The sequence below is a fragment of the Carcharhinus amblyrhynchos genome, chromosome 1 (genome assembly GCF_965287045.1).
Source record: "Carcharhinus amblyrhynchos chromosome 1, sCarAmb.v2.hapA, whole genome shotgun sequence".
Classification (NCBI taxonomy): domain Eukaryota; kingdom Metazoa; phylum Chordata; class Chondrichthyes; order Carcharhiniformes; family Carcharhinidae; genus Carcharhinus; species Carcharhinus amblyrhynchos.
Window position 1 is genome coordinate 106,318,088 of NC_137324.1, and position 26,776 is coordinate 106,344,863.

At 40.0% G+C, this 26,776-nt stretch overlaps 1 protein-coding gene across 6 annotated transcripts in view; it reads left to right on the forward strand.

The window, feature by feature from the left end:
- The window catches only part of clnk (cytokine dependent hematopoietic cell linker), a 281,684-nt gene that overhangs the window by 233,287 nt on the left and 21,621 nt on the right, over positions 1–26,776 (forward strand). For 5 of the 6 annotated variants that reach the window (XM_080190107.1, XM_080190098.1, XM_080190089.1 and 2 more), the window contains 9 exons: positions 1,785–1,828; positions 6,824–7,001; positions 11,461–11,597; positions 13,210–13,252; positions 14,305–14,367; positions 15,650–15,675; positions 20,125–20,147; positions 26,343–26,477; positions 26,602–26,626. In XM_080190107.1, coding sequence (XP_080046233.1) covers positions 1,785–1,828; positions 6,824–7,001; positions 11,461–11,597; positions 13,210–13,252; positions 14,305–14,367; positions 15,650–15,675; positions 20,125–20,147; positions 26,343–26,477; positions 26,602–26,626 — 674 coding nt within the window. Of the gene's footprint in view, positions 1–1,784; positions 1,829–4,691; positions 4,769–6,823; positions 7,002–11,460; positions 11,598–13,209; positions 13,253–14,304; positions 14,368–15,649; positions 15,676–20,124; positions 20,148–26,342; positions 26,478–26,601; positions 26,627–26,776 lie in introns of those variants that run through there. The other variant, XM_080190123.1, reaches the window with a different exon arrangement.

The following is a 26,776-nucleotide window of genomic DNA, read 5'->3' on the forward strand; positions in this document are numbered from 1 at the left end:
CCCCTCTCTTATCAAAAACCCATCAACCCGCGTCTTAAAAATATTTAGCGAGGTCACCAGGCAGCCCACAGGTTGGTGATAAAACAGCAGTTTGCAAGAACTGAGGGCAAAGCTTCTACTTTATAGTTCTCTTTTGATTTCAGAAATGCAGTCGAGTTTTAAAATAATGCTATTTAATTTGATTTCATTTTACATTTTAATTTTATTATTGCTTATTTCTTTACTAAGTGTTATAGTTCTATCTCAGTTCCTGATCTGTACAATATGAACCAACAAGCATTTTAAATTTGACAATATAGATGTATAGTGCTATGGATAAGAGAGTGATTTGTAGTCTGTGAATGGATTACGTCACAACTCATCACATTTGGAATGACAAAAACAGATAGAGCCAATGATACCAATAATATGTATTTAAATAATATATTAGAATTCAGCACAGTTAAGGAGATTGCTAATGTGTGCGATTTTTCAGCAAATCCGATTTTGTTTTTAACTTGGTGAATACTAATGCAGCAATTCTCATTATAACGCAGAATTAACCATCGATCAGAAGCTTTACTTGTCCTTCCATACTGAATTTCATATAAAAGTTCACGTTGTGTAATCATTGTGGGATGAAGCCAGGAGAAACTATCATTTACTAATCATAATTAAATAGTTAAGTTAATCCTAAATAGAAATATGCATAAGTAAGTGTATGGCAATTGGGAGTTTGTTCTGGGTAGCTCAGTTAACTTTTAACTGGAGGTGCAAAAAAATGATTGGGCACATCTAGCAATATTATATAGTAAACTAGGGGCAGGGTTATCCAATCGCATACCGCCTTCCCTCCCACCACCACCACCACCACCACACACAGACACTGCAGGGTGTTTTGCAGCAGTGGAGATGGCCCACCATTAGTCAGTGGTGGGATTTTCCAGTCCTGCCACTGTCAACAGGTGTTTATTTACTCTCTTCCACCTTTGAGAAAAAGATACAGAAGTCTGAAAACACATGCCAACTGACTCAAGAACAGCTTCTTTCCTGCTTTTAGACTTTTAAATGATCCTATCGTATATTAAGTTGATCTTTCTCTTCACCCTAGCTGTAACTGCAACATTATATTTTACACCCTCTCCTTCCCTTTTCTCCTATGTTCTCTATACACAGTATGCTTTATCTGTATAGCATGCAAGAAACAATACTTTTCACTGTATCCCAATACATGTGGCAATAGTGTATCAATCAATCAATCAGTGCTAGGGAACCAATGGTTGGGGACCTCTGTCAGCGAAACAAAAAGGTCACGCCGGAGGGATTTTGCCCTAGTCTGCAAATCTGTTTATGTTTTAGTAATGGAGAAATCAGAGATCAAATGGCAGAGAAGCTATTTTCAGAGTATGTAACTAACTGTTCTTGTTACTCAACCAATCAGGAATTATGGGCTGGGCTTTACGTCCTCTCTCACCCACTCATCCTCATCCCTCCACCAGGCATGTTTTCAGCAGGGAGACACGTAAAATATGACAGGTGGCTATCCATCAATAGGAATAAAATAAACATACATTAGATTGTCAGCACAGTGAACTGATAGCATTCTGGTACATGTGCTACTGAGCAGAATATAAGAAGCTGTAAGAAATGTAATTTCCAAAGCATACAATGTCAGAAAATGTATGACAGGATATAGCTACTAACTTTCATAGGTGATGATTAAGTTGTTCACCAAATATTATAATAATTGCTAATCAAATCATTCAATATGTTTGTGCTTTCTGATCATATTTTACACTTTTTAGAGCCAACAGCAAACAAGAACTATAAATGGACCTCCAGAACATTTGTAAGTATTATTAATTTTGCACTTTGAAACCAATGACCAAGCTGCTAAATTATCATGCAATATTTTTTGATCTAATCGTCTTTTACTCTACCAATGATAGGAAATGTGATTAGTCCTAAATGAATACAAATATCAACCAGATAGCCTTTTGTGACTGGGTCAGATTTGAAGTTTGCACTTGCTTTAAGTGGCTTGGAGTGAATGATGACTTGTATGCTTGTTCTGCATCACCTTCCAGTCAAAGCAGAAACCAAAACATGTTATGCTTGGTTGCTTGTACAAAGTTATAGTTAATGGTAATTAAATGCTGATGAAACAATTCACAATGCCAAAACATCAATGCACAATAGGCTTTTTGTTGATATTAACCAGGTTGAAACAGTTCAGGAACCAGCTAGACCCTGGTTTTATTTATGTCTTTGTCTCATTATCACCACTTTATCTTGTACTACAGCATCATTACCTTTGTCCTTTAATCACCCTTGCCCTCCACCATATCACAGCCCTACCTCTTTATTCTTTCCCTGTCACACCAGCACCCCCCGCCAAAGCCTCCACCCACTGCTCTTTCTTGGGCTCCACACTTGTTTAAAAACTCTTCACCTCGATTTCCTTCCAGTTCTGTTTTTGCCATTGACCTTAAACATTTATTATGTTCTGTTCTCCACAATGGCTGCCAACCTCCTAAGTGTTTCCAGTCTTTTTAACACTTGAAATGGTTCCTAGGCTCTCTGAATGAGTGTCTGCCAACTTCTTGTAAATTGCCTATAAAAATAGTTACAACTATTACTGCAGTTGCTGCAATACCGAAGCAGTTTGAAACTACATGTTTCAGGTGGTCTCACCCCACTTGGCAGAATGTAGTTCTGGCAATCTTATTTCCTAGTTATAGTGCATTATATACATTGATACAAAGCCAAAATTATTTTGCATCAACATCATTGTGTTGAATAACTGACCAAGAGTACATCACACCTCAGACCTTTTTCCAACAAACTATAATTAATTGTGATCAGAGGGAATCAAGAGCAGTATAGCTCAGTACACTGATCTTCATGCCTCAGCATCCAGCTTTCATCAAGCGAGACTTTGCAAGGATACAGGAGGTCAGAGGAATGTATCTTCTCAATTAACACATAATCTAAGAGCTAACAAAAAAATACTTTATATAGGCAATTGTATCCAAAAGTAATGTCATGAATTGCTATATTTGCTTAGGCTCAGCCTCCCCAAGTGTTTCCATTATATCTTCAGTCAATAGTCCAACATAATCTTCAGCAGTTAATCACACAGGGCTCAGCAAGAGCCTCTGTGATCACATGCTTTTCTTGTCGGCTTAGATGTTTGAATGGATTGCTTACCTGCCGAAATCCAGGATGAATTGGCACCATTGTCTATTTTTCTGAAGTGAATTAACCCCTGGGTTCCAATGTGGCATCCTATTAAAGCAGCAAAACCTAACATCAATGATTTACTTCCTTTTTTTCCCCCAGTAATTGAAATGTTTAGTTTGGAACTCAGATGGCCATGTTTTGGGGGAGAATTGACAGGGTCTATTGACCTGTAAATAATAAACTCCCTCAATAATATACTATTATTTTACTTTCCTTTCTCTATTCCTTACTCTCCCTCTGATTGTGTGTCTAATCCTCTTTCATCTCCAGCTCCAATCTCCCGCTACCCCATCTGCCACTGCTTTTCTCATCTCTAATTAGAAAACCCCTGATGACACATATCCATATTGTTAGCTTTCAGTAAGTCTATGTGGTGCATTGGTTAACACTTTGAAACCACTAGACTAACAGGATAAAAGACCTGATGAGAATTGAACTTGATCAGTTCTTCAGTAAGTATTTATCAGAAGCTGAGACTAATTTGATAAGATTAGGTAATTTTATTAAGAGATGTCATGAGTGTGGTCATACTTGAACTGGAATAATTCACAGTAACACAATAAGAAGAACTTTTCTGAATGCTTGATGGTACAGACAAATATTTAGTTCCGTAGCACACTCTCACCTGGAGCAGAAAATTTTATTGCAAAATATATAAAACTTCAAAGATTTGACCTCTGGGAATTGTACTGTTCTGAGAAGAACCTGTAAGAGAGCTTGGTTCACTGTTAACAATAAGACAGATTGAAACTTTGCAACAGTAGATTTGCAACAACTTGGGGTATTGCAGATGATCTTGGGGTTATTCAATTATTTCCTAGGGCAAGACCTATCACGTCAGAGACCAATGCCTTCAAAATAGAATTCAAAGATTTTCCACTGTATATTTGAAATCATTCATTTTCCTTATACACAACTCAGTTTTCCGAGAAATGCCTTCTGATTAAACAGAAGTTATACGAAAGCCATGGTTTGAATAAAAATTAGTATCAAAATGAGAAACTTTCTGCAATGTGTTTTACAGTAAACTTTGTAATAAATGGCTGTTCCTTCACTGTCACTGGGTCGAAATCTTGGAACTCTCTCCCTAGCAGCACCTTGGGTGTATCTACACCACATGGACTGCAGTGGTTCAAGAATGTAACTCAGCACCGCCTTCTCAAGAGTAATTAGGAATGGACAATAACTGCTGACCTAGACACTTCCCAAGAATGAATAGGACAAAACAACTTTTGAAATAAAGTCTCTGTGGAAGTGCAGGCAATACGGCAGCCAATTTAATTCCCACAAACATCCTACAAACAGTGTGATAATGATCAGGAAAATTGTTGAAAATTAGATTCAGTGTCACTTATTGCTTGGCGTTTCAGATGCCACTTGAGACCAAATTGGCATCTGCTGTGCTCTCCCTTCTTCTCCTCTCTCTTCTAGCATATTGCTCTGCTCTACTTGGCCTCTCCTCATTCTCCCAGTATGTTACATTCCAAAGAAATGCCTAAACTGGACCCTTGTCTTGGAGCATCCAGCTTTTGCTGAAGTGATGAAGGTAACAAAAAAATCCATTTGGCACTTGCTTCAGATTCCTGTAGATTTTTGCAACTCTTGATAATAATGCAAAGCACTAAAAGCTTGCACTATTGTAGTACCAGCCAGAACAAACCTCCCAGAATCTATCATTTTCATTGTTTATTATCCGTTATAAAATTGATGGTGGTGGGAAGTTGTGGAGATCCCTTCCTGCTGTGTAATAACCATGTCTAAAGAGCCCACCATTATAAAGATGCTGGAATACCGATCAATGACTGAACAGCCCCTCAGATATCTCCCTGGAAAAAAGAAATAGCTGTCTCTTCAACCCTGTTCCAAATTTCTCCCAAAGCAATAAGTATAGAAATTAATTGGTGAAATAATTGAAAAACCCTTACTTGTCTTCTTACAGGTTGTTTTTAACTTTTTAAAGTTGGCACTTTTAATTCTAACCATTATTCTGACCTGAAGTCCCACGTAGGCACAAATTTTCATTGATTATCAGGAATTTGCACCTGACCTGACTAGACATGCTCTCTACTAACCATACACTGACACAGATATAGGATCTCCCAAATTGGAGTGTCATCATGCCTGGTCTTTTCCTTCACCCCTCCTATGCTGATGCTATATTTGGGGCAGCACAATTCTAAGACTGGGATATGATGTATTTGGGTTTTGGTCTAAATTCTGGCTCTATCCAAAATTAGAAAAGAAGTACTCCAGTAAGGTTGCAGATCTTTGAAGACCAATGTTGGGTTTTATGCATTTCAAACCCTGCCCAATTTTAATAAAACCGACGCTTCAGATGTAAGCCTTGCATGCAATCTTTGCCTTTGAGATACTAATTCCCCTGCTGATTCCCATCCACTATTTTCTGTTTCTACTTTTGGTTCCCAATTTTTACCTCTTATTCTACATATTTTCAGATACCAGAAAAACCCAAATAATCACTCCTAAATTGTTATTGCAATCTAACAAGAAAAGGATGGGATGTTTCTGATTGCTGCATCAATACTTTTCCCTGGTTATTCAGTCTCCACCTCACATGAGTGAGCAATGGGAAGAGTTGGCAGTGGTTCTGTCCATTATTTTAGGGATGGGGAGATTCCTCTTTGTAGCTTGTAAAGATCTGATTCTGCAAGCACTTCCCATTTTGCAAATGTGGTACACGTTATAAATAATTACACTTCAAAGAGCTAGATTGACCATCATTTATACTCAATGGGAGGAAAATCTAGTCTATATTTCTATAGGAGTTATGTTCATTAATCAATTGCTCTGCATTAAAATATCCTTCCTGTTGTAATTGTTTCCATGTTCTCCTTCTAAAGCACAAACTAAAAATACACCACCTGAGGTGATACATAGGAAATGACTATCTTCCTAGGTAAATACACAGAACCACTTGTGCACTACAGTTATTTTTAAACTAATGCAAACTTCATGCAGCCTCCCAGTCATCGAAGTTGTGTAACAAAGCATCATAATTGAAAGTTACTTTACTTGGGTTTCCTCTGTCATCAGCAATAAGGAAATAGATGAGCCTGGAAATGATTTTGAGTGATGTAATCATGCGGATGTTTAAATAAATTGACGAGCGCCTCTTCAAAACATCTAAAAGAGGATTTAAAGTGAGCACATTGAGGCTACGTGATAATATTCCTTGCAGTCATTTCTGGGCTATATGTTTTTGTTTAAGTGCATGGTATGTTGCCCAGAAGAACCCCAGTATTATATGGAATGTTTTTTTATATGAAGTTCTCCATTTGTGGGGATCAGGAGAGAAGGATCCTTGTATTTTTCCAATATATGAAGAGGTAACCTCTACTGCCATAAATCTGTGTCAGCACCAGATAAGAATCTAGGAAAAGTCAAGACTAAATACGCAAATCAAATCTGACCTGGTACCAGTGACAAATTGCACCGCATGATAACAGAAATTCTTGTCATATCTTGTGTTGCCTTATAATTTTGATACCATAGCAGATTGCCAGAAAATATTATAAAGAAACCTATAAAAGATTGTTCATTTCTTTTCTTAGTCACCTGTGTTAATGTTATATAATTGCAGCCAGACGTTAATGTGAGAATGATGACTGACGGTCAGTTGGAATATGACCAGCCTGTTGATGAACCAAATGATCAAACTAGCTACGATTATGAATATGTAACCTCCTCCAGTCTGGAAGATTTACGGCATGTGAAAATTTGCCCCGCTAAGCCAATAAACATGCAGTCAGATTATGCAGGTAATTGTACAGAGCTATTCAGGCATTTTGCTCTTATTTAAATATGTTAATTGCAAAGCTGCTTGCTCCGGCAACATTCAAAAAAACTGTCATTGAACCAATTTATTATCACCTAGCACTGAAGCCCATGCCCCCCCTCGCATGGAAAATTGAGATATGCTTGCGCAAGAGATATTTATGATATGCGTCTTTGAGTGGTTCAATAAATAAATGCATGGTATGGTGCCATACTAATCCATACAGAGAAGAAATGTACAAAGTTTCATCCCATTAAATATTGATGCATAGATATATCACAGCTGTATGGGTCAGTAACAACATATTTATATAAAAACAAGCAAAATACTGAGGACGTGGACACAGAAACAAGAAAAGAGGATGCTGGAAAAGCTCAACAGGTCTGGCAGCATCTGTAAGAAGAGAAAGAAGAGTTAACATTTGGAGCACTTTTGGCTATTTGACGGAACTACAGAAAGGAAGGGAGAATGTATTAGATATTAAAGTGTAACTGTAAGAGATTGCAACAACGTGCAGCAACTTTAAGAAGAAAGGACAGATGGCCTGGTGTGGCTGGGGGGTAGGGGGTGGGATGAGGAGGGGGGGTGGATAGTTGCATTGAGGTAATGCAAGTATAAGATATTTTAAAAAGGGGTTTAAGATGGAGGAGAAAGGTTGCAATCTAAAGCTGCCAAACTCGATGTTGAGTCCTGATACGAGGGCAGGTAGAAAGTGATGAGAGTTCAGGGCTAGGGGAGGGAAAACGTTTGTGAAAGTTTGTACTAGGAGAAGGAAGAGAAGTGGCAGAGGTAGTTGATTAGATTGCCTCCGTTATGGTGACAAAAATGCCCATTTATTGTTGGAAGGGAGGGGAGAGGAGACGGGGAAGAGGCATTTAAAAAGAGGAGTTACAGTAGAGGAAAGAAGCTAGGGGTAATATTTGCATTCTAGGATGACCCTGGAATACTGACAAATTTAAGTAGACAAGAATAGGATCCAACAGTGTTTTATGTAGTCCAACCAAAACTAGTGGGAGATGATTAAACCAATTGTCTAGTCTATCTTTTCAAGTCTGTATTCCTTGTACTTAAGGGGACAGAAAGAATGATGAATTGGGGCAAGAGAGATTAATGCTTGTATTGAAGACAAGAGCATCAAATGTGGAGGTGAGGGTGTGATTAAAATCAGTAGCTACAGAAATATCACAGTGAATGGATGAAAGTTAGACCATTGAGATTTTGAAAACATAGTTGTAAGTGAATTGTGGATTTTTTTTTTCCCCAGTGGCAGATATAGAAGGATGAAGTGTTGGGATATGGGTGGAGAGCAGTGCAAAGCAATTATCTGAGAAATTATTGATGATTATTGATATGTTGGGACTAGCAAATCAATGTGAGATGGCAAGGTCGAGGGAATGGCCTTGAATGTGTTTTGTGGAAGAGATTTAGAGAAGACAAGGGGGAAGTGACCTCTGAGGGCAGAGAATGTGGAGATTGAAATCACTGAGGATAAGAAGCCACTTGATGCATAGGTTGAGAGAGGAAAGCAGTGAAGATATCTCAGTGAGAAAGCTTTTATGCTGCTTGGGTGGTGTCCTGTTTTTATAACAATATAAAGACACCAATCTCTCATAAGGGATTGGCTAAACTCATTGTGGGTTCATTTATTTAGACTAGAGACATGAAAACAAACATGCATAGGTAGAAAGCTTGAAGATATCAGGGCAGAGCTGTGTCTTGTGTTCTACTCAGAGGCAAAAGTGAAACTGACACTGAATCACATGACACACTTCCCTCTAGTGATATCATGCTGCTATCCCTTAAAGGCATATTACAACAGGGGGAGGTAGAGAACCAAGATTATAAACTAATGGAAAAGGGCTGGAACAAGATGAGAGGCTGAGAGGAGAAGAAAATACCTGAATTGTAGGGAGACAGGCCAAGGTATAATTTGGTGACAACGGACAGTGTTGTTGCAATGGATGGAAGAGCATTGTTCCTGTCCATCATTTATTAATGTTTTTGAAAGTCTGGCTATGAAGCTTGCCAGTGGAGTATAGCCTCCTACAAATCCCTGACTCAGATCACTGAAATAAAATAAACATTTGTATCACTTACAAAGAATAGATTTGTAGGTGAAGTAGTGAAAAGCAGTTAGTTTCTGGGAAAATATGAATCAATGCCTTTGAGAAACAAAGGAAGAAAACGTGGTGAAGACAGATGGAACATTAGGTGAAAATATACAGTGTTGTTAATTCGGGGCTGGATGCATTTATATCATTATTCAGCAACTCCTCAGACATGATTTTCAAAATAGTCATTCATTATCTGAAAATTAGATACTGTTGCCCTCTGGTGACCAAATACAGACATTGTTCTTTGTGATGTGTGTGTTGTGTGTGAGTGTAGAACAAGGGGGTGAGGGGGCAATTTTAACTTGAGGGTGCTCATATGTTTCGATGCAAGCAGTGGAATTAAATCTCTCAAAAATGCAGTGCCCTGTGAATCTGGGCTTAAGCCAACAACTAGTTTGGCTAGTTCAAAATAATCCCTTCAGGATAGATAGGTTGCCGATTAACAAACCCTAAAAGCTCAGCCTGTGTGATAGTTCAGCACAGTTTTAAATTGAATGGCATGTCCAAGTGTTTCTGGAGCTGTCTGAAAGTAGCAATAAAAAGCAGAGCCAGGACACAACTGAAATTGTGGGGGCTGATTGAAGCTCAAGGAAGACTGCCATCAATACTCAGTATGCATAGCTATTTTCTTATCTACAAGTGAGGAAGAGTTTGTAACAGTGCTTTTGTTCAGAATTTATTTTCTATACTTTGAGAATGACTCACATCATGTTGGGTGGAATTTCGTTGCCTTAGATCGAGCCTTGAACAAGGAAAAATATCACAAATACAGCAGCCATTACATGAGAGATGTGTAACTGGACAGTCGAGAAGAGAGTATCAGAAGGCTGTAGCTCTAAGGAGGCATGACCCCTGACACATTGTGTACAGGCAAAAGCTTAACTTGGGGGGAAAGTGTCCAACCTCGCCGTGCCTGGAGCAACTTGCGCCAATCCTGGAGAATAGCATGCAGTTATAAAAATTGGTTTTGCGCCCGTCACCAGACAGTCTACAATTCTCCTGGCCCCTTTGAAATAGCATGAACTGGGTCAGACCTAGAAAGGGCGCTAGGCCAACTGGCATATTTAAAGTGGCATTTATGCGTAGCCCATTCACATTCCAGCACCCAGGGGATGCTCCGGCCTTCAGGCATGGCCCGAGGATGACGAGAATCACTACTGGTCTCCATTAGGGAAACCTGGTGTCATGGTCATTTTGGGGGGAGGGTGGGAGGGTAGGAGGGGACCGTTGAAGCCCCCAGGATGTCAGGGGCATGGCCAGGCAGTACCCATCAGGCAGTACCCACCTGGTGATCCCAACTGGCACACTGACAGTCCCCACAAGACACTCTGGCAGTGGCCACCAGCCAGAGACCCTGGTGGTGTCAATTGGACACCACCAATGCCAAAGGGGTGGAGCCTGAATGGGGATGTGACAGCAGGACCTATGTGGAGAACCACCGCCCCCCCCCCGGGTGTGTCAGATGGGGGAGTCATACGGAGATGAATCCAGAAAGCGGTCTTGATGGGGAATTATATAGGCAGGACAGGACAGGAGGCCCCCTATGCTGGTGACCCATGTTGCAGACGAGTGGGGAGACTATGCCGCTGATGAAGGGGAAGTCCTGATGTCCATGGGCGAGGGGGGGGCCTCTAAATGCACTGTCATTACAAAACAGTGTCCGAGCGTTCTGAAGCTGGGCTCACTGTGTACATCCACTGTGTACATGCATTATTGGAGTGAGGTGCAGTCACTAAGAGCCTTGAATCCATTGTCACACCCTGGTTTCTCCTGGTTGCAACACAAAACTCCATTTTTGGATTAGCCCTTTACATACTGGAGTTGAAATGTCTATATCACGTGAACCTCCATCGCACCTATTGCTGTTCAACAGTCATCATACGTAGGAGTAAAATGGTGACAAGGTGGCTGCATTCAAATGCTATTGTTGGGCACGCTGAACTTACTTCTGTGCTTTCTACACATTACCAGAGCCCCTACTCTCTTCCCCACCCCTTCAGCTTCCAAGTAAATATCACAGCCAAAGATTATATAGCCTGGCTGATTGATACGGGGGCAATGGGGGAAGCAATATTATTCACACCCCAAAACAATTTTTCTGATTCTAACAGTGACACATTTATCCTAAGACTCATTAAATTTTTTTTGCAAAAATCATTCTTTATTTGAGAACACAAACATGGTATAACACATGCATGGAAATGAAAATTGAAGTAACACAGCCTCGAGGGACAAAACCTGGGCAACCACCACTTCCTTCCTTCACATATTCTTTCACAGATTTTTTAACAGAAACGTTAGTCAAAAATATTTCCTTTTTTTTTACAGATAAGCGGTGTTTACCGACGATGCCACCCCCACCTTTATCAAAGGGTGGTCTACCCCCACATCAGAGACCCCAAGTAGCCTTCAGGCAGCTGTCATTGCTAAATACACAGCCCAACACACAGTGCAAGAGCAGCAATGTAAGTAACTCCTGTAATTATAGCTCAACTGCAGTGTTATATCTTCTGCAATTGTATCAAAATTGTGTGTAATCCAGAAATAAGAGAAAAACTGAGTTTAATGTTTCACTTCAATAGTTACGTCTGTTTCTCTCTCCACAGATGCTGTCAGACCTGCTGAGTATTTCTTGCATTTTCTTTTTTTAATTCAGACAGCATTCACAAGATTTTGCTCTTGAATATATAATTCATAATGGACTCTTCAGGGTAATACAAGTCATACATATATACCTAGCTAGTAATGCTTAAAATCCAAAGGTGATACTTACGACAAATTCAGAGAAAACAGCAAACAGCCTTTTGATCTTTTTAATTTAGCAACTTACACTATTGTGATTTGAACTAACGTCTTCAATGAAATTTTACTCTTCTTTAGGGAAAGATGGTTTTAACAAGTGACAATAAAAATTATAACAGAAAATGCTGGAAGTAAGCCACCTACCTAGGAGGCCCACCGGCCCTCTTTAATAGGACAGCCAACCAGGAGGCCACATCCTGGAAGGTTGCACTGGGAAGAAGAGGGCCCCTGGAGGACAGGTGTGAGCTCAGGACCCCCAGTGGTACAAACATGAGTGTCCTGATGTCAATGATAAATTCAGCTCAATATTTAATCTTGATTGCCTTTTATCAGATTTGGGAATCATTGTGGTTGGCTAGGAAATAGAACACAAGGGGAGGTCTAAGATTGAAGACAAGGAAGAAAATATTAAGTAACAGAAAAGTTGGTTGTGTAGGGTCAAAGGAAGCATAAATGGTGCAAGAGAAGAAACAAAATATATGTGTGGGGAGGTGTGAATATTTTCTTTATTCTTCCACATGATTTGGGCTTCGCTGGCTAAACCAGCATTTATTGCCCATTCCTAATTGCTCTTGAGAAAGTGGTAGTGAGCTCCTGCCATTCACATGTTAACAAGGAATTTCCAGGATTTTGACCCAGTGGCTGTGAAAGAACAGTGATATAATTCCAAGTCAGGGTGGCGTTGGGCTTGGAAGGGAACTTGCAGGTGTTAGAGTTTCTATGTATCTGCTGTCTTTGTCCTTCTGGGTGGTCAAGGCTGCAGGTTTGGAAAGTTATGTCAAGGAAGCCATGTTGAGATTCTGCAGTGAATCTGGAGACTGTACACACTGTTACCACTGTGCATCAATGGTGGAGGGAATGAATGTTGAAGATGGGGGTGGGGTCCCAATCAAGCAGAATGTTATCAAGCAGAGTGATAGCCAACTTCCAGCCAGAAGACAAAAAAAAGAGAAAAACAAGAGAGTAAAACCAAAGCCAGCAAGGAAAAAGAAAATTAAACAAGGTTACAGTCTGAAATTGTTGCACTCAGTTGAGTCCAGAAAGCTGCAAAGTGTCTCGTCGAAAGATAGGGTTCAAAACAGAAAATGCTGGAAATGTTCAGCGGGTCAACAGTAAAATGATGGGGTTTGATATAACGGGGATGAACTCGAATTTAATTTTTATTTAAGTACATATTTTGAAACCATTATTTGTTAACTTGCTACTGCTATATTTACTTTATCTCCCTGATGTTTTGATTTGCTCTCATTATTCTGGCTTATGTTTTGTTTTTAGATACAAAGAGGGAAGAAAAGTTCTGACAGTCATGCAGCTCAAGGTACTGCAGAAGCCCTTTTCCAAATTAATGAAGCATTTCACTTCTCACCTTCAGCAAACAGGAAGTATGACTCGGTGACCTGTACTCACCCTCGGCCCTGGATCATCAGCTTCCACTTTTATAGTCCATTTCTCACTCGCCTCTCTATATTTAACAATCTAACAGTTTTCTTCAGAATAGCGTTCTATTGTTTTCCAAGTTGAAAGGTTTCAGGAATTAATTGCAACAGTTTGATGTGACCTGTGAAAAATTATGCAGCCACATGGACAACCCCTACCAGACCAGCCCCTTTCCTTTATAAGATATGGTTGTGAAATGTATTTGTTTCAAAGTTAAAGTTTTATCTTCTCATGACAAACATTATACTTTGTAAAGTCTACATGAATGGCACTCTATGAAACAGTGGTTAAAATAATTTGTTTTCTATTTTACTAAAATTAGCAATGAAATTATCTATTTCGAAAGGTCATTAGTTGAATATTATAGAACCATAGAAACCCTACAGTACAGAAAGAGGCCATTCAACCCATCAAGTCTGCTCTGATCACCAATCCCACACAGGCTCTATCCCCATATCCCTACATATTTACCCACTAATCCCTCTAACCTACACATCTCAGGACACTAAGGGCAATTTTTAGCATGGCCAATCAAGCTGATCCGCACATCTTTGGACTGTGGGAGGAAACTCACGCAGACACAAGGAGAATGCGCAACAGTGACCTGAGCCGGGAATCAAACACAGGTCCCAGGAGCTGTGAAGCAGCAGTGCTAACCACTGTGCTACCATGCCACCCACATTAGCTCTGACTATTTAGATTCTGCCATTTTAGTGGTAGTGATGCAACTGAATGCAAGTTGGCATTTTGTCAGGTTTTGACCGCAAACAGGAAGCTTTACTTATGTGCATCACTCCCAAAAGAATAGGTTCGTGACCAGCATGCTGAAAAATATCTTAATATTCTCTTACTGTACTACAAGTAATGAAGGACAAATACAAAAGAATGTGACAGAACCATTCCATTTATCCCGATGTTCTTGTTTTTCCTCAGGCCCAGCTGTTGACAGAAGTGTCAAACCGTTCATGGCTGTACAAGTCCCTGTCCAAGCTTCAGGTATTTGATTGATTTGTTACCATTAGAGCATCAAATGTCACATTTCAAAGAAAAGAAACTATATAGATTGTAGTTTCCATTGTGCTATTTAGAAAAACTTAAACTTTCATCATGGCAGTTTGTTTTGTTAAAAAGAAACACTATGGGGACAAAACTTCTAGTGGCGCTATGCAGACTTATGTCAATCCTCTGGGGGCAAGTAACACTGTGTGCCACGAAGTGCATAGCAAACACGGTATTTTTAATGATAGCATTGAAGAATACAACCCAATGTGTAAGCCAATCCAAATTCTAGATTTGGAGATAAATAGGTGAATACTCTCCCCAAGCATGTCACCTCCAAAGACTTGCCATGCCATTCCTTGGCACAGGATTGTGGGAGCAAGCCTGAGACATTCCTGGATCATCCTGCAAATTCTCCCCAGATGGATTCTGAAAACTGCTCCTCATAATTGTGACATCAGAGTGGAGTGAAGGCACTTCAAACTGACAGTGTAGTTGTAATATAAATAGTGAGCAGCGTCTGTTTGAGAGGTGATTGACAGGTCTGTACAACTTTCACCATCTATAAAAAGCAGATGCACTGCAAATACTGAAAATATAAATCCAAGACATGGGAAAAGTCAGCAACTTGCCACAGGTCAGTCAGAACCTGTGAGATGTAGAAAGACTGAAAAATAACTGCCAGACAAACATGTTTACAGAAGAATGCAGAGGACAAGGGAAAATGTTTGATTTCGAAAAAGGAGAGGGAAGAACAATAATGACTGAAAATATTGTAAAAGCTCACCATGTCAGCCAGCATCTGGGGAGCGCAAAACAAAGTTTAACATTTGTGTCTCTTACAGAAGTGTAGAAATGATGAGCACGATTCCAGTTGTGAGTGGAGGGCTAGTACATCTGGGGACATGGAAGCCTGGCTGTTCTTAATGTCATGCTCACTTAAATGAAGTTTTTGGGGTAGTGTTGGAGGGGTACGTTAAAAGAAAAGTCAACATTCCAGATCAATGACCTTTCACCAGTCCCGTAGCGGAGTCATTAACTTTCTTGCAGCATGATCTCCGCTCCGTGGAGTTGTCAAATTTCTTTGAAGGTCATTATCAAAGATTTTGAATAAAAATATTAATGCTCAATGTATGAATTATCAAGGAGTAGTAATGTTAACCTCTACAAACAAGCTATTTATTCATTGATACTCAAATCATTCATTTTTCAGAAGCTATGCTAATAAAGTCAACAATCTGATTGTACTTGATACTAATGATTGCATTTAATTTATCAGAAAAGAGTCCGATCCTTGATTACAAGGTAAGAATACTGTTACATAAATCCATGGAACTATATGCTTTATGTCATATATATATATATACTCTTGTATTTTTTACTTGTATATTTGGAGTATTTTTTCAACTTTGTCCATGTTGACAAATTGCTGTCTACAACTTGCTATCTTTTATGGGTGATTTTCCCAGTTTCAGCGATTGATGGCGACGATCTCTATCTCTAGCTCAGGCACAGTCCTTTAAACTTTCCTTTTAGCTGTCTTCAATAGTTAGTCGTCCTGCTGATCTTCCAGAGAAGAAAAAATGTAGCCAAAGCTTGGAGCATAAAACAGGCCACTTGGATCATCATTCTTTTATGATACAGATCCCAAGATCAAATGTCCACTGCCAATCATTTTAGCTGCCGCATGCAACCTGAATTTTAACTGCCTGCTATTTTACTGTAACCTGTCTTCTCACTGGTTTCTTAATTTCCAGATTGAACTAATCATGGTTTACTGTGATGCTAATAGAGGTAATAGTGAATAACTAGAGGTTTTTAAGATTTAGCAGGGGGTTAATAGAGGAGTGTAAAGAAGATATTTCCACTTATGGGGTATCCAAAACTAGAGGTCATTAATATAAGAGAGTCACTTAATAATCCAATAACAAATTCAGAAGGAACTTCTTCACCCAGAGAGTGGGGTAGAATGTGGAACAAAAACAGAGAAACATAAAATCTACAACGCAGAAGGAGGTCATTTGTCCCATCGAGCCTGCACTGACAACAATCCTACCCAGGTCCTGTCTTATCCCTGTAATCCCACATATTCACCCTCCTAATCCCCCTGACAATAAGGGTTAATTTATCAAAGCCAATTCACCTAACCCACACATATTTGGACTGCGAGAGGAAACCGGAGCACCCGGAGGAAACCCACGCAGATGCAGGGAGAATGTGCAAACTCCTCACAATCACCCGAGACCAGAATTGAACCCGGGTCCCTGACACTATGAGGTAGCAGTGCTAACCACTGTGCCACCGTGCCATCCTGCTAGAAATGCTGGAAAAACTCAGCAGGTCTGGAAGGAACTGTTTGGGCAGAAAACAGAGTTAACATTTCAAGTCCGGATGATTTCTTTGAAGCTGAAGGGAGCGAAAAATGTTTTGGATCATATACTATACAAGAGGGGGTAGAACAGGTGAACCAGATTAGATGGTCAGTGTTTAGTGGCAGCTAGAAGAAAATGCAAAGAGGATGCAGCAGAACTTAAGAACAAGTGACAGAGGTTGCAAAAATGATGCAGCAAAACTTAAGAACAAGTGACAGATGGCCCAGAAGAGAGGAGAGAGTGAGGGTTTTTTGCATGGAGACAAAAAAAATGTTTGGGATATGTAACAAAATGGAGGAGAAAGGTCACAGTCTAAAGTTTTTGAATTCAATGCTGAAAAGAATGATGGATCTTACTACTAAATGATGTGGTTGAGGCAAATAGCACAACTGCAGTTCATGGAATTATGGAACGGTTTCAGCACAAAATGAGGCCAGTTAGCCCATTGACCCTGTGCTGGCTCCCTATGAACAATTAAGCTAGTCCCAATTCTCTGCCTTCCCACATAATCATTTATTTTCCTTTCAGGTGCTTGTCTAATTCTTTTTAGAAAGCCTTAATTAAATCTGCCTCCACTACACATGCAAGCAATGCAATCCAGATCCTAACAACTCGCCGAATTGAAAAAGTTTTTCTTCAAGTCACTTTTAATTCTTTTGCCAATCACTTTAACTTGATGTCGTTGGGTTCTCCATCCTTCTGTCATTGTAAACAGTTTCCCGCTATCTACACCTCCATCAAATACCCTTTCAAACTTCTCTCTCAGGAGAGTAACCCCAACTTCTCCAATCTATCCAATAATTGAAATACCTTATCCTTGAAACTATTTTCACATATCTTCCCTACACCCTCTCTGCAGTCTCCACAATCTTTTTAAAGTGTGATGTCCAGAATTACATGCAATACTCCACTTGAGGCCAACCCAGTATTTTATGTTGATTTATCATAACTGCCTTGCTTTTGTACTCTAATCGTCAATTTATAATGCTCAAGATCTCATTTTTTAAGCACTTTCTCAAACTGACACCTTCTTGAGTATATATTCCTTCAGGTCCCTCTGTTCCTGCACCTGCTTTAAAATTGCTTCCTTTAGTTAATTTAAGGGAATCTAGGTAAGCACATAGGGGTAACAAGAATAGAAAAATGTGCTGATAGATCAAGTGGGATGGGAAGAGGCTCAGGTGAAACATAAAAACTGGCACAGACCAATTCAGCTGAAGAGTCTATTTCTGTACTGTAAATTCTATGTAAATACTAACCAGTCTGCAAATCTTCTTTCCTTCATAATTGCCTCTGTATTAAAAATGCTTTTCCTGATTCTACCAAAGCAGTGCCATATAAGCACTGGCAAAATATTCATAATAATTCATTAAAATATCGGGGGTGGGATTCTCCAATCTCACCTGTACCAAGTGTGCTGTCAGCAGGAATGGATAATCTGGCATTCCAGCCAAAACTCCATTTATTTCAGCAGCTCTGGAGAATCCCAGCCACGAATGAGATCAGGGGTTTATAGCACCCATCTTCTGGTATTAAAAACTTTCAATTATATTTTGCTTGTCATTGCTATCATCTCCCAATCCAAAGTATCTGCTGTTTAATTCTTTTTCCAACAACAATCGCATACTTCCTTCTTGTTTCCTATGATCTTAAATTGCTTCCAATTTCATAAATGCTTCCATTTCATAAATGCAAGCTATGATTATGTTCTTCCATTCTTTTTGTTCCTTCTATTTATTTCGCTAATATTTTACCTCCAGATGTCCAGCTTTTCCTGGCCAAATCTTTAAGCTTATTTTATTAGTGCCACAAGTAGGCTTACATTAACACTGCAATGAAGTTACTGTGAAAATCCCCTGGTCGCCACACTCTGGCGCATGTTCAAGTACACTGAGGGAGAATTTAGCATGGCCAATGCAACCAACCAGCATGTCGTTCAGACTGTGGGAGGAAACCGGAACACCCTGAGAAAACCCACGCAAACACGGGAGAATATGTGATTCTGTACAGATAGTAACCCAAGCCAGGAATGAAGCCCGAGTCTCTGACACTGTGAGGCAGAGGTTTTCCCATTCCATGGATTTAGGGACTGATAAAACAATCAATCTTTCATTGCTTACAATTCTCTGGAAAGAATCCAAACTTCAGCTTCAGTTTCACTATGCTTCTTTGCTAATTATGGATCTTTAAGATTTGTGGCACAGGTTGGAAGCAAGGTTCAAATTAACAAATTATCCTGGACAATAAGCATTGAATTTGAGGGTATGAATGCAAAATTCAGAAGTTTCAGGCAAGGTTACAGAATAGAGAAATACAGTTTTTCTCAATAAAATGGTAGATGTATAGACATGCTGGAGAAGGGAGTCAGTTGATTTAAAAGAAGCTGGATGATGTTTATTGAGAAGCATGATTAAGACTGTTGATGTTTTCTCAAGGGAGATTATTCTTTCCTTTATTGATCTCTATATAGTGAGAGCTACAGATTATGTAAATATAAGCATATAATTTGACTGTGACTGTGAGTGCAGAAATAGGCAAATCTACAGTTAATATGCTGCTTGCGAGATTAGAAAACCTTTTGTATAGTTTTGTTTGCTTATTTTTGGAGACCAGGGATTATTTAGGAGGATATTCTTCAGATGATTAACTGAGTACAATGAAGTTTCGCAATAGGGTGGACTACAAATGATCCTGTGGAAGCGGCAATGTTATTTGAACTGATGTTCTTTTGTCATTTTGTGCTTCCTTAATATTTTGGAGGTTTTTGGAGAAAAATAGGGACTGAAAAGCCAGGGGGAAGAAGCCAGATGAGTGTTAAGATGCATTCCCCCAAGATCTCTGCCAGTGAACCTGCCAGAATTTGTAGGGTCAAGGTGGTCCCTTTATCAGCAGATCAATGGTAGGTGCTCACGCCACGAGAGATGTATTTGTACCTGTCAGTTTCCTGAGGCTGAAAATGATAGGAGAATAGTGGCCAGCTGGACGAGGAGAGTTGTGAGGGGAGTGTCACTCCTAGAAAGGATTACATGATGTCAATTTGGTTGCTTGCAGAATTTTGTAAAAAAAATGCTAACCTAAAATCCTTAAGGTCCTGAAGTATGTTCGCAGCTGGGACCACCAGGCAAGACCCACATGCCTGATGACCTGCTACAGTTGGTCCCACCTAATTTCTGGCTGTTCTAGTACTGTCCTGCTGACATTGTGGCAGGACTGCATTTTGTCCCCTGTGTTTGCTGTAAGTATAATTGTAATTCAAGGCAGTTATATTGTTTTGAAAATTTGAACATCCTTTAATGTCAGTCAGCTATGATGGGGTAATATTATATTGGTTTCATTGTAACAGTTGTCTTACTAATAGCTGAACTATTTTTATTCCCCACAGCAACCCTCACGACCTCCACCCAGGTAATGCCAAGTTAGGTACATTTGTTCAGAATTCCACCATGTACAGAGAGATCTATTTGTTAAATGAGAAGGGAAATATATAGGGTGGGATTCTATTCCACCCCCACCCCCTGCCAACCACCACCCCTGGCCTGTTCTCCAGCTGTGGAGGTGGCACGCCATTGTCCACCAGTGGGATTTTCCAATCCCACCAATGTCTAAAGCATTTTGCGTGATTAGCCCATCTCACTGCCAAGAGGGAGGATCACCTTTGGAGGGACTGGAAGATCACACTGGCAGGAAAGGCCAACAAATCCAGGCCACAGTTTTTCCAACTGGCACATACTTCCTTAATCCTTTGGGCATCTTCTACACAAAAACGAATACTGTGGATACTGGAAATCTGAAATAAAAACAGAAAATGCTGGAAATACTCAGCATTTTTTTTCTCTCCACTGATGTGACCTGACCTGCTAAGTATTTTCAGCATTTTCTATTTTTATTTGAGATTTTTAGCTCCCTCAGTATTTTGTTTTTACAGAAGGTCAAATTTTGAACATTTTTGTTACTTCTGTTGTGATCTACCATGCTACTAAATCCTATCTGCATGATAAAAATTGACAAATACAAAACAAATCGAGCCTGAGTGAAAACGCAGAAAGACTTATTCTGCACAAGTGAACATAAATTAGTCCAAGTTTTTTTGTCTTACAATCTGCGGACTTATAATATCAACATTAATATGTCATCTTACTTGGGAAAGAGCAAACATATTAGTCTGCGTGGTCAGAGTGGATCTGAGACAAAAGCCATCTTTACTATGGGGCATTATTGAGGAAACAAAGGAATTGTGAAAATGTTTCCCAGTTTGCAGCAGACATGAGAAAACTGTGTCTTGTACTTCAGTGGATTTTACAACAAAATAACCACATGTCTGTGGTTTGAAGGGAGCACTGTAAAAAGGAAACTTGGTATAAGACAGACTCGCATCTGCTAAAGCTCTCAAAATAACAGTTGGGTTGGAGTTCGCTGCCAAGTGTATCAGGTACAAACGGAACAAACAGTTCCAAGTGAAAAGAGTCATTCAACCATGTTAGAGCTGTGGTAAAAGAAATCATCATCCAGACTGCTGCCTGTGTTGAAGATTAAGTGTCAGCATTGCCTTTCCTTGTATACAACATGATATTGCTAATCCTGCCTGGACGGAAGGTATTAAATATGAACTTGAACTTGATACAAAAGCTGTGGTAACTATAACTTCAACAAAGGTGTTTGAGGAAAAGTTTCTCAGAATTTTGCCCTCCAGAAAAACAACATCTTACTGGATATTGATTATGGACACCCATTGCCAGTTTTTTGAAAACAAATGAAGTCCAAGTCAAATATGAAAAGCAAACAGAAAATGTTCTGTAATTGTATAGTTAGCAGCAAAGATCCCTCATTCATTTGTTTAATAGCCTGACAATAAATTGGGCCAGTAGTAAGATTGCCATTCAAAGACCCACGAATACACTCACGGAAAAATATGCATCCTTATTGAATCAGAAATTCAGTACAGAAAAGGATATCCATGTATAATGCAAAAGACTGGATAAAACAAAAAGGTTTATTGAAATCCGCAATCATGCTTTGGCAACCTCCAGACTCAAGCATTCCAATACTCTTCCAGCTGGCTTCCTACCTTGCACGCTCCTGTCAACATGAGCTCATTCAGAACTCTATTGCCCATATGCTAGTTTGCACCAAGTCTGATTCCCCCATCTCCTGTACTCACTGACCTGCATTGCTTACTGCTCCAGCAATGTCCTGAATGTAAAATTCTCATTCTGGTGTCCTCTGTGGCCTTGCTCCTATTCCCTATCTCTGTAATCTCCTCCAAACATAAAACTCTCCAAGAATTATTCATTCCCCAATTTCTGGTCATTTGTGCACCAACAGTGGAGACTATATTTTCCCTAAGGTCTGAAATGTTGGTTGGAATTTTCCCAAAAAATAACTAAGAGTGAGATACTCCAGCTTCCTGGCTACGCATTCTTGGCGATGGAAGCTGACGTGCCATTCACTGGTGACGGGACTCTCTGGTACCGTCACTGTTAACCGGATTTCACATTGAAGGCACCCCATGCTACCAAGAACCCCGCAGGACAGAGTGCACTGCCTGTGGGACCAGAGCATCCCACTGGCCTGAACTGCTGGCAAATTCCAGCTTAAGTGTTCTTTAGGACAAGGAAATAAATGTGACCCACGCCAGTATGTTTGGCGCAAATCAGATCACAATTGTCCCACACTTAGTCATTCCTGGGAGAGTGCTCAGTTTCATGTCAGTTTTAGGAGAGGCGGGGCTTAAATATGCCAATGAGCGCAGCCACAAAGCAATCGCATATCATTTTGAAAGGGGGCTCCAATCTTACAATGCACTGGGAGACCTCCTTCCCACCCCAGCATGGATGTCGGAACCCTCCTACCCATTGGCAGTATGCTTCTCCAACATGGATTGCCAGCATTGGGACATTAGGACCCTCCCAATTGGTCCCTCTTCATGACCTTCGACATGTCCCCTCCATCATGCCCCACCCCTTCATGGCCTACTTCATACCCCCCCATATTAGCTACCCCTTCTTAACTCCCCTCATAGTCCACTCTTCATAGTTCTCCATCATAGCCCCCTTACTGCCTCCCGTCATACTTACTCTGCCATGTCCCACTGCGTCATGAAGCCCCATGACCCCCACTCAGGCCCTGCCTCCGTGGCAACCATCTGTGCCAGGGTGCTGGTTTCAAGTGCCAGTTGGCAGTGCCAGATGGGCAATTCCCAGGCATGTCTCAAACCACTGGGAGTTTCAATGGCCTCTGAGCTCTCCTAGTGTGGCCCATCACACAATGGTTGTAATTATTAGTGGGGTCTGGGATGAAATGTCTAAAATAAACACCAAAGCCTTTCAAGCAGACAGAGAGCAGAGTAACCAATGCGATATTAGTGGGATTTGAACTTGAGTTTGTATGAAATCCTTCAAAGGTCTTTCAGCAGACAAAGAAAATATTTACCATACAAGCCCCAAGCTAGTGTGACCGCTCTGATGTGAGGAACTCCAGCCCAGCCTGAGCCCCCCCTGAACTCTTGAAGAACCTCCCAACCCACACCATGGCAGCGGCTGACTGGCCCCTTTGTACCTTGGAGATTAGAGCTAAATGGCACTCACCTCCTCACTCACCCTCACAATCCATGGTACCTGGACCACACTTCAAGGGACCAGTTGTGATTTGTGCCTATGTACCTTCCCACTGGGCAGGTGTGGCAACATTCCAGGATGGGGGGGGATGATAATATGCCAAACCGGCTAATAACATTAAAATCAAGTCAATCTCATGCTAATCAACTTCGTGCCCTTTCTGAATAAGATCCAGTTTGCACCAGCATAAACGGACTGGGAAGATCACAAATCATTTGGCGCCAGGTGCAAAATCCTTTTTAGGCCCATGTGCAATTTTCCGATATTGGCATGATCTGCACCAGGCATGGCAAAGCCAGAAAATCTTAGCCATTGTCTTCTCTAAACCTTTCCATTTCTCTCTTACCCTTTATGATGCTTCCTAAATCCTTCCTCCCAGACCAATCTTTTGGTTCCCCACCTGGCACATCTCTCTCTATACTGTCGAGTGTCAAAATTTATGTGATAACACATGTGAAAAATTTTGGGATACTTTACATTTTAAAATTTCTATATATATGCAACATACATGTTGTTGAATTTGACTGCATGAAGCATACTTTTAAACAACGACCAGACCAATGGGACAAACCTAACTGTGCCTGTAGGAAGATCTGACAATGACACAAATAGGGTATGACCTTACTGGCCATTCACATCATGCTCCCTCTGTTGTGAGGTCGGAGAATTTGGTGCCGGTGCCCAGCCAAATCTCCGTTCACTGCAGCGGGATGGGAAAATCCCACCGACATGAATGGTAGTAACATTCCAGCCATAATGTCTAGAGAATAAATGTGAACCCGAGTATGGATGCTCGTGAAAATTTTATGCCCACTGCTAAGGGATTTTGCCAATCTCAGTGGAAACCAACCATTTTCTAAAGTGGGTTGCCTCAAAAAGATTTCTCCGATGCTGACTTTCAATTATAGTTTCCTAAAGAAAGTCCAATTTGACAACAATAAATACACCGAGGACCTCATTGTTACAAAGTTGAATTCTTGCTGTGCATCTGCACTATGCATATTTCTAAAAGCCGTGGAGACAAATTGAACAAATCTCTGTGGAACTGAGTGAATCTTGGATCATCTCCTTGTTACTGGGAGATCGGAGTAGGAACATCTGCATAATTACAAAGCAGTTTTCAAGCGTTTACATGAATGTGATCTTTGAGTAGAATAGTTCAATTGCTCATTGCTACAATGGTCCCTTGAGTATTTGTTCTTTTATTGTTAACAAGCTTGGTATTCAATCAGCAAAGAAGAAGGTTGAAGCAATGACCTCTCTCCTTACTACCACAAACAATGGTTGCAGTCATTCTGGTCAATTATTACCAGAACTTTATTCCAAACATGTTGATGGTCAAATACCCATTGAATAGATTCCCTTTGTAAGACTGTAATGGCATGTGCAGAACTACCAGGGCAGTGTGACCTTAATTCGCCACTGATTTTATCTGTTGCATACCTCAGTCAGGTTTAGGAGATTGACCAACAACTCGTCTGCTCAAAACAGCAGATAGCATTGGTCTCCCACACGCTAACTAGATCCAATGCAATTTAGCCACCAATCAGTTAGGAAACCTTTCCAATTATGTTGAAGTGAAAACATTTTATACATACCTCTTCAAGCATTGCATACTGATCATAGGTATTTAACTGTCATGTTTTCTTAGAACTATGAAATATCTGTGTTTAGCTTTAATGAAAAGCCAAAATCAGCCCAGACAGTTATCAGCTTAAATGTATGATATCAAGTTTTAACTACGAAAATTGAATGCCAGTGTAGATTTTGGCCAGAATTCCACTGACACACTCGTCCCAATTCTGGGCAGACGTGGCTCGCTGAACAGCATTCCCTGTTGGCCTCGGGCGGGATCTTACGAGCCTTGGTGGACGAGGCAGTAGAATTGCAGTATTTATGTCCCACCTATGTGCATTAGTTCCATGTATTGATAAAGACTTGACCATCACAGTTTATTTTACTGAGCAGCTGAACTCACTTCTGATCACAGGCAATGACAGATGTCATGCTACAGCACATTGCCCTACATGGCCCTGTATCAGATTTTACATAGTGTATGGCTTCAGTCAGGTGGAGTTTTCCAACTAAACTACAATTATACACAGGCACCAAAATGTATAATCAATTGAAAGGAAGCTGATTTCCTGGATTTTGTACTTCCACTTGAATTCCAAATTGCCACCTTGCAGAATTTGCAAGCCGGTCATCTTGGTGTAGTTAGAAATAACGGATCTACTAGAATGCATGTGTGGACTTCCCTAGATAGCAACATGAAAGATACTGTTCATGAGTATCAAGTCTGACTGATCATTTTACTATAAACTCAGCAGAAACTAGTACTGGGCAAACAATGGCAGTGAATTTTGGATTTTAATTCTAAGTGGTTCAATATTGTTCTGATTTCCGACACCTTTAACAGCAACAGTTGATATCTTACCATATTTGATTGCCCAGTATGGATTTCTCGCAGACTAGGTGATTCAATTGTCCTCAATTTTTCAGTAAGTGAAGTCTACCTCATATTATTTCTCCAGCCCCGGAAATAGGATTTAACTGTGGAAATTGCAAGGATTGTCCGTATGTTCAAACTTCCTTAAAGATGTTTAAAGACTCTTACTATGGATCAGAAATTGGCTGTATATCTTTGTAGTAAATGTACAATGCCTCTTTCCTTTATCAGTATGTCATGGGTTGAGTTATTCACACGACAGAAGTTACATGCTTCTTAAACCTGACTTGGAAGAACCATTGTTGAGAAAGAAACTTTGTAATGGCGGACCACCAATCTTGAAACAATATCACATGGAAGAGAGTATTATGCTTTGATTTCCATAGAGGTGCAGGAAACAAAAGCAATGTGTTATTATCACCAATTTGAATGTTTCTTCAACTTTTCAATGTCATATTCAGTTTACAAGTACAAATAATGATAAAACATTTACCACCATTTGTAATTTTTTCAGTACATTGTTTTTTGCAATTCTAGACCTCCTAAGAGTATTCCCAAAGAATTCCAACAACTTCCTCCTGAACCAAGCCACACACACACTTTCCCAGGACCTGACAACCTCCCACATTCCACAAACAAGCCATCAACAACCCACGCTGAAAATAACATTGGGTGAGTTAAATCAAATACTCAACAAAGATAGCTATCTGGTTTTATGACTTGTAAACAATGCTTCAGTTGTTCCATAGTAAATACAATCATTTGCCATGTCAATTTATTTTTATTTTCCTTTCAGATTACGTAAAAGCAGACAAAATGAGGTCTGTATATTGTTTGTAGATCCTTTTCATTTCCTCACTTCTTTTTTCCAAACTTTGCAAGTAAAATATTACTGTTTGTTCTCTTCCGTCTCTGAACTTTACATTTGTTGTTTGAATATTAATAAAAGTATTTGCAATTTTTCCTTTTAA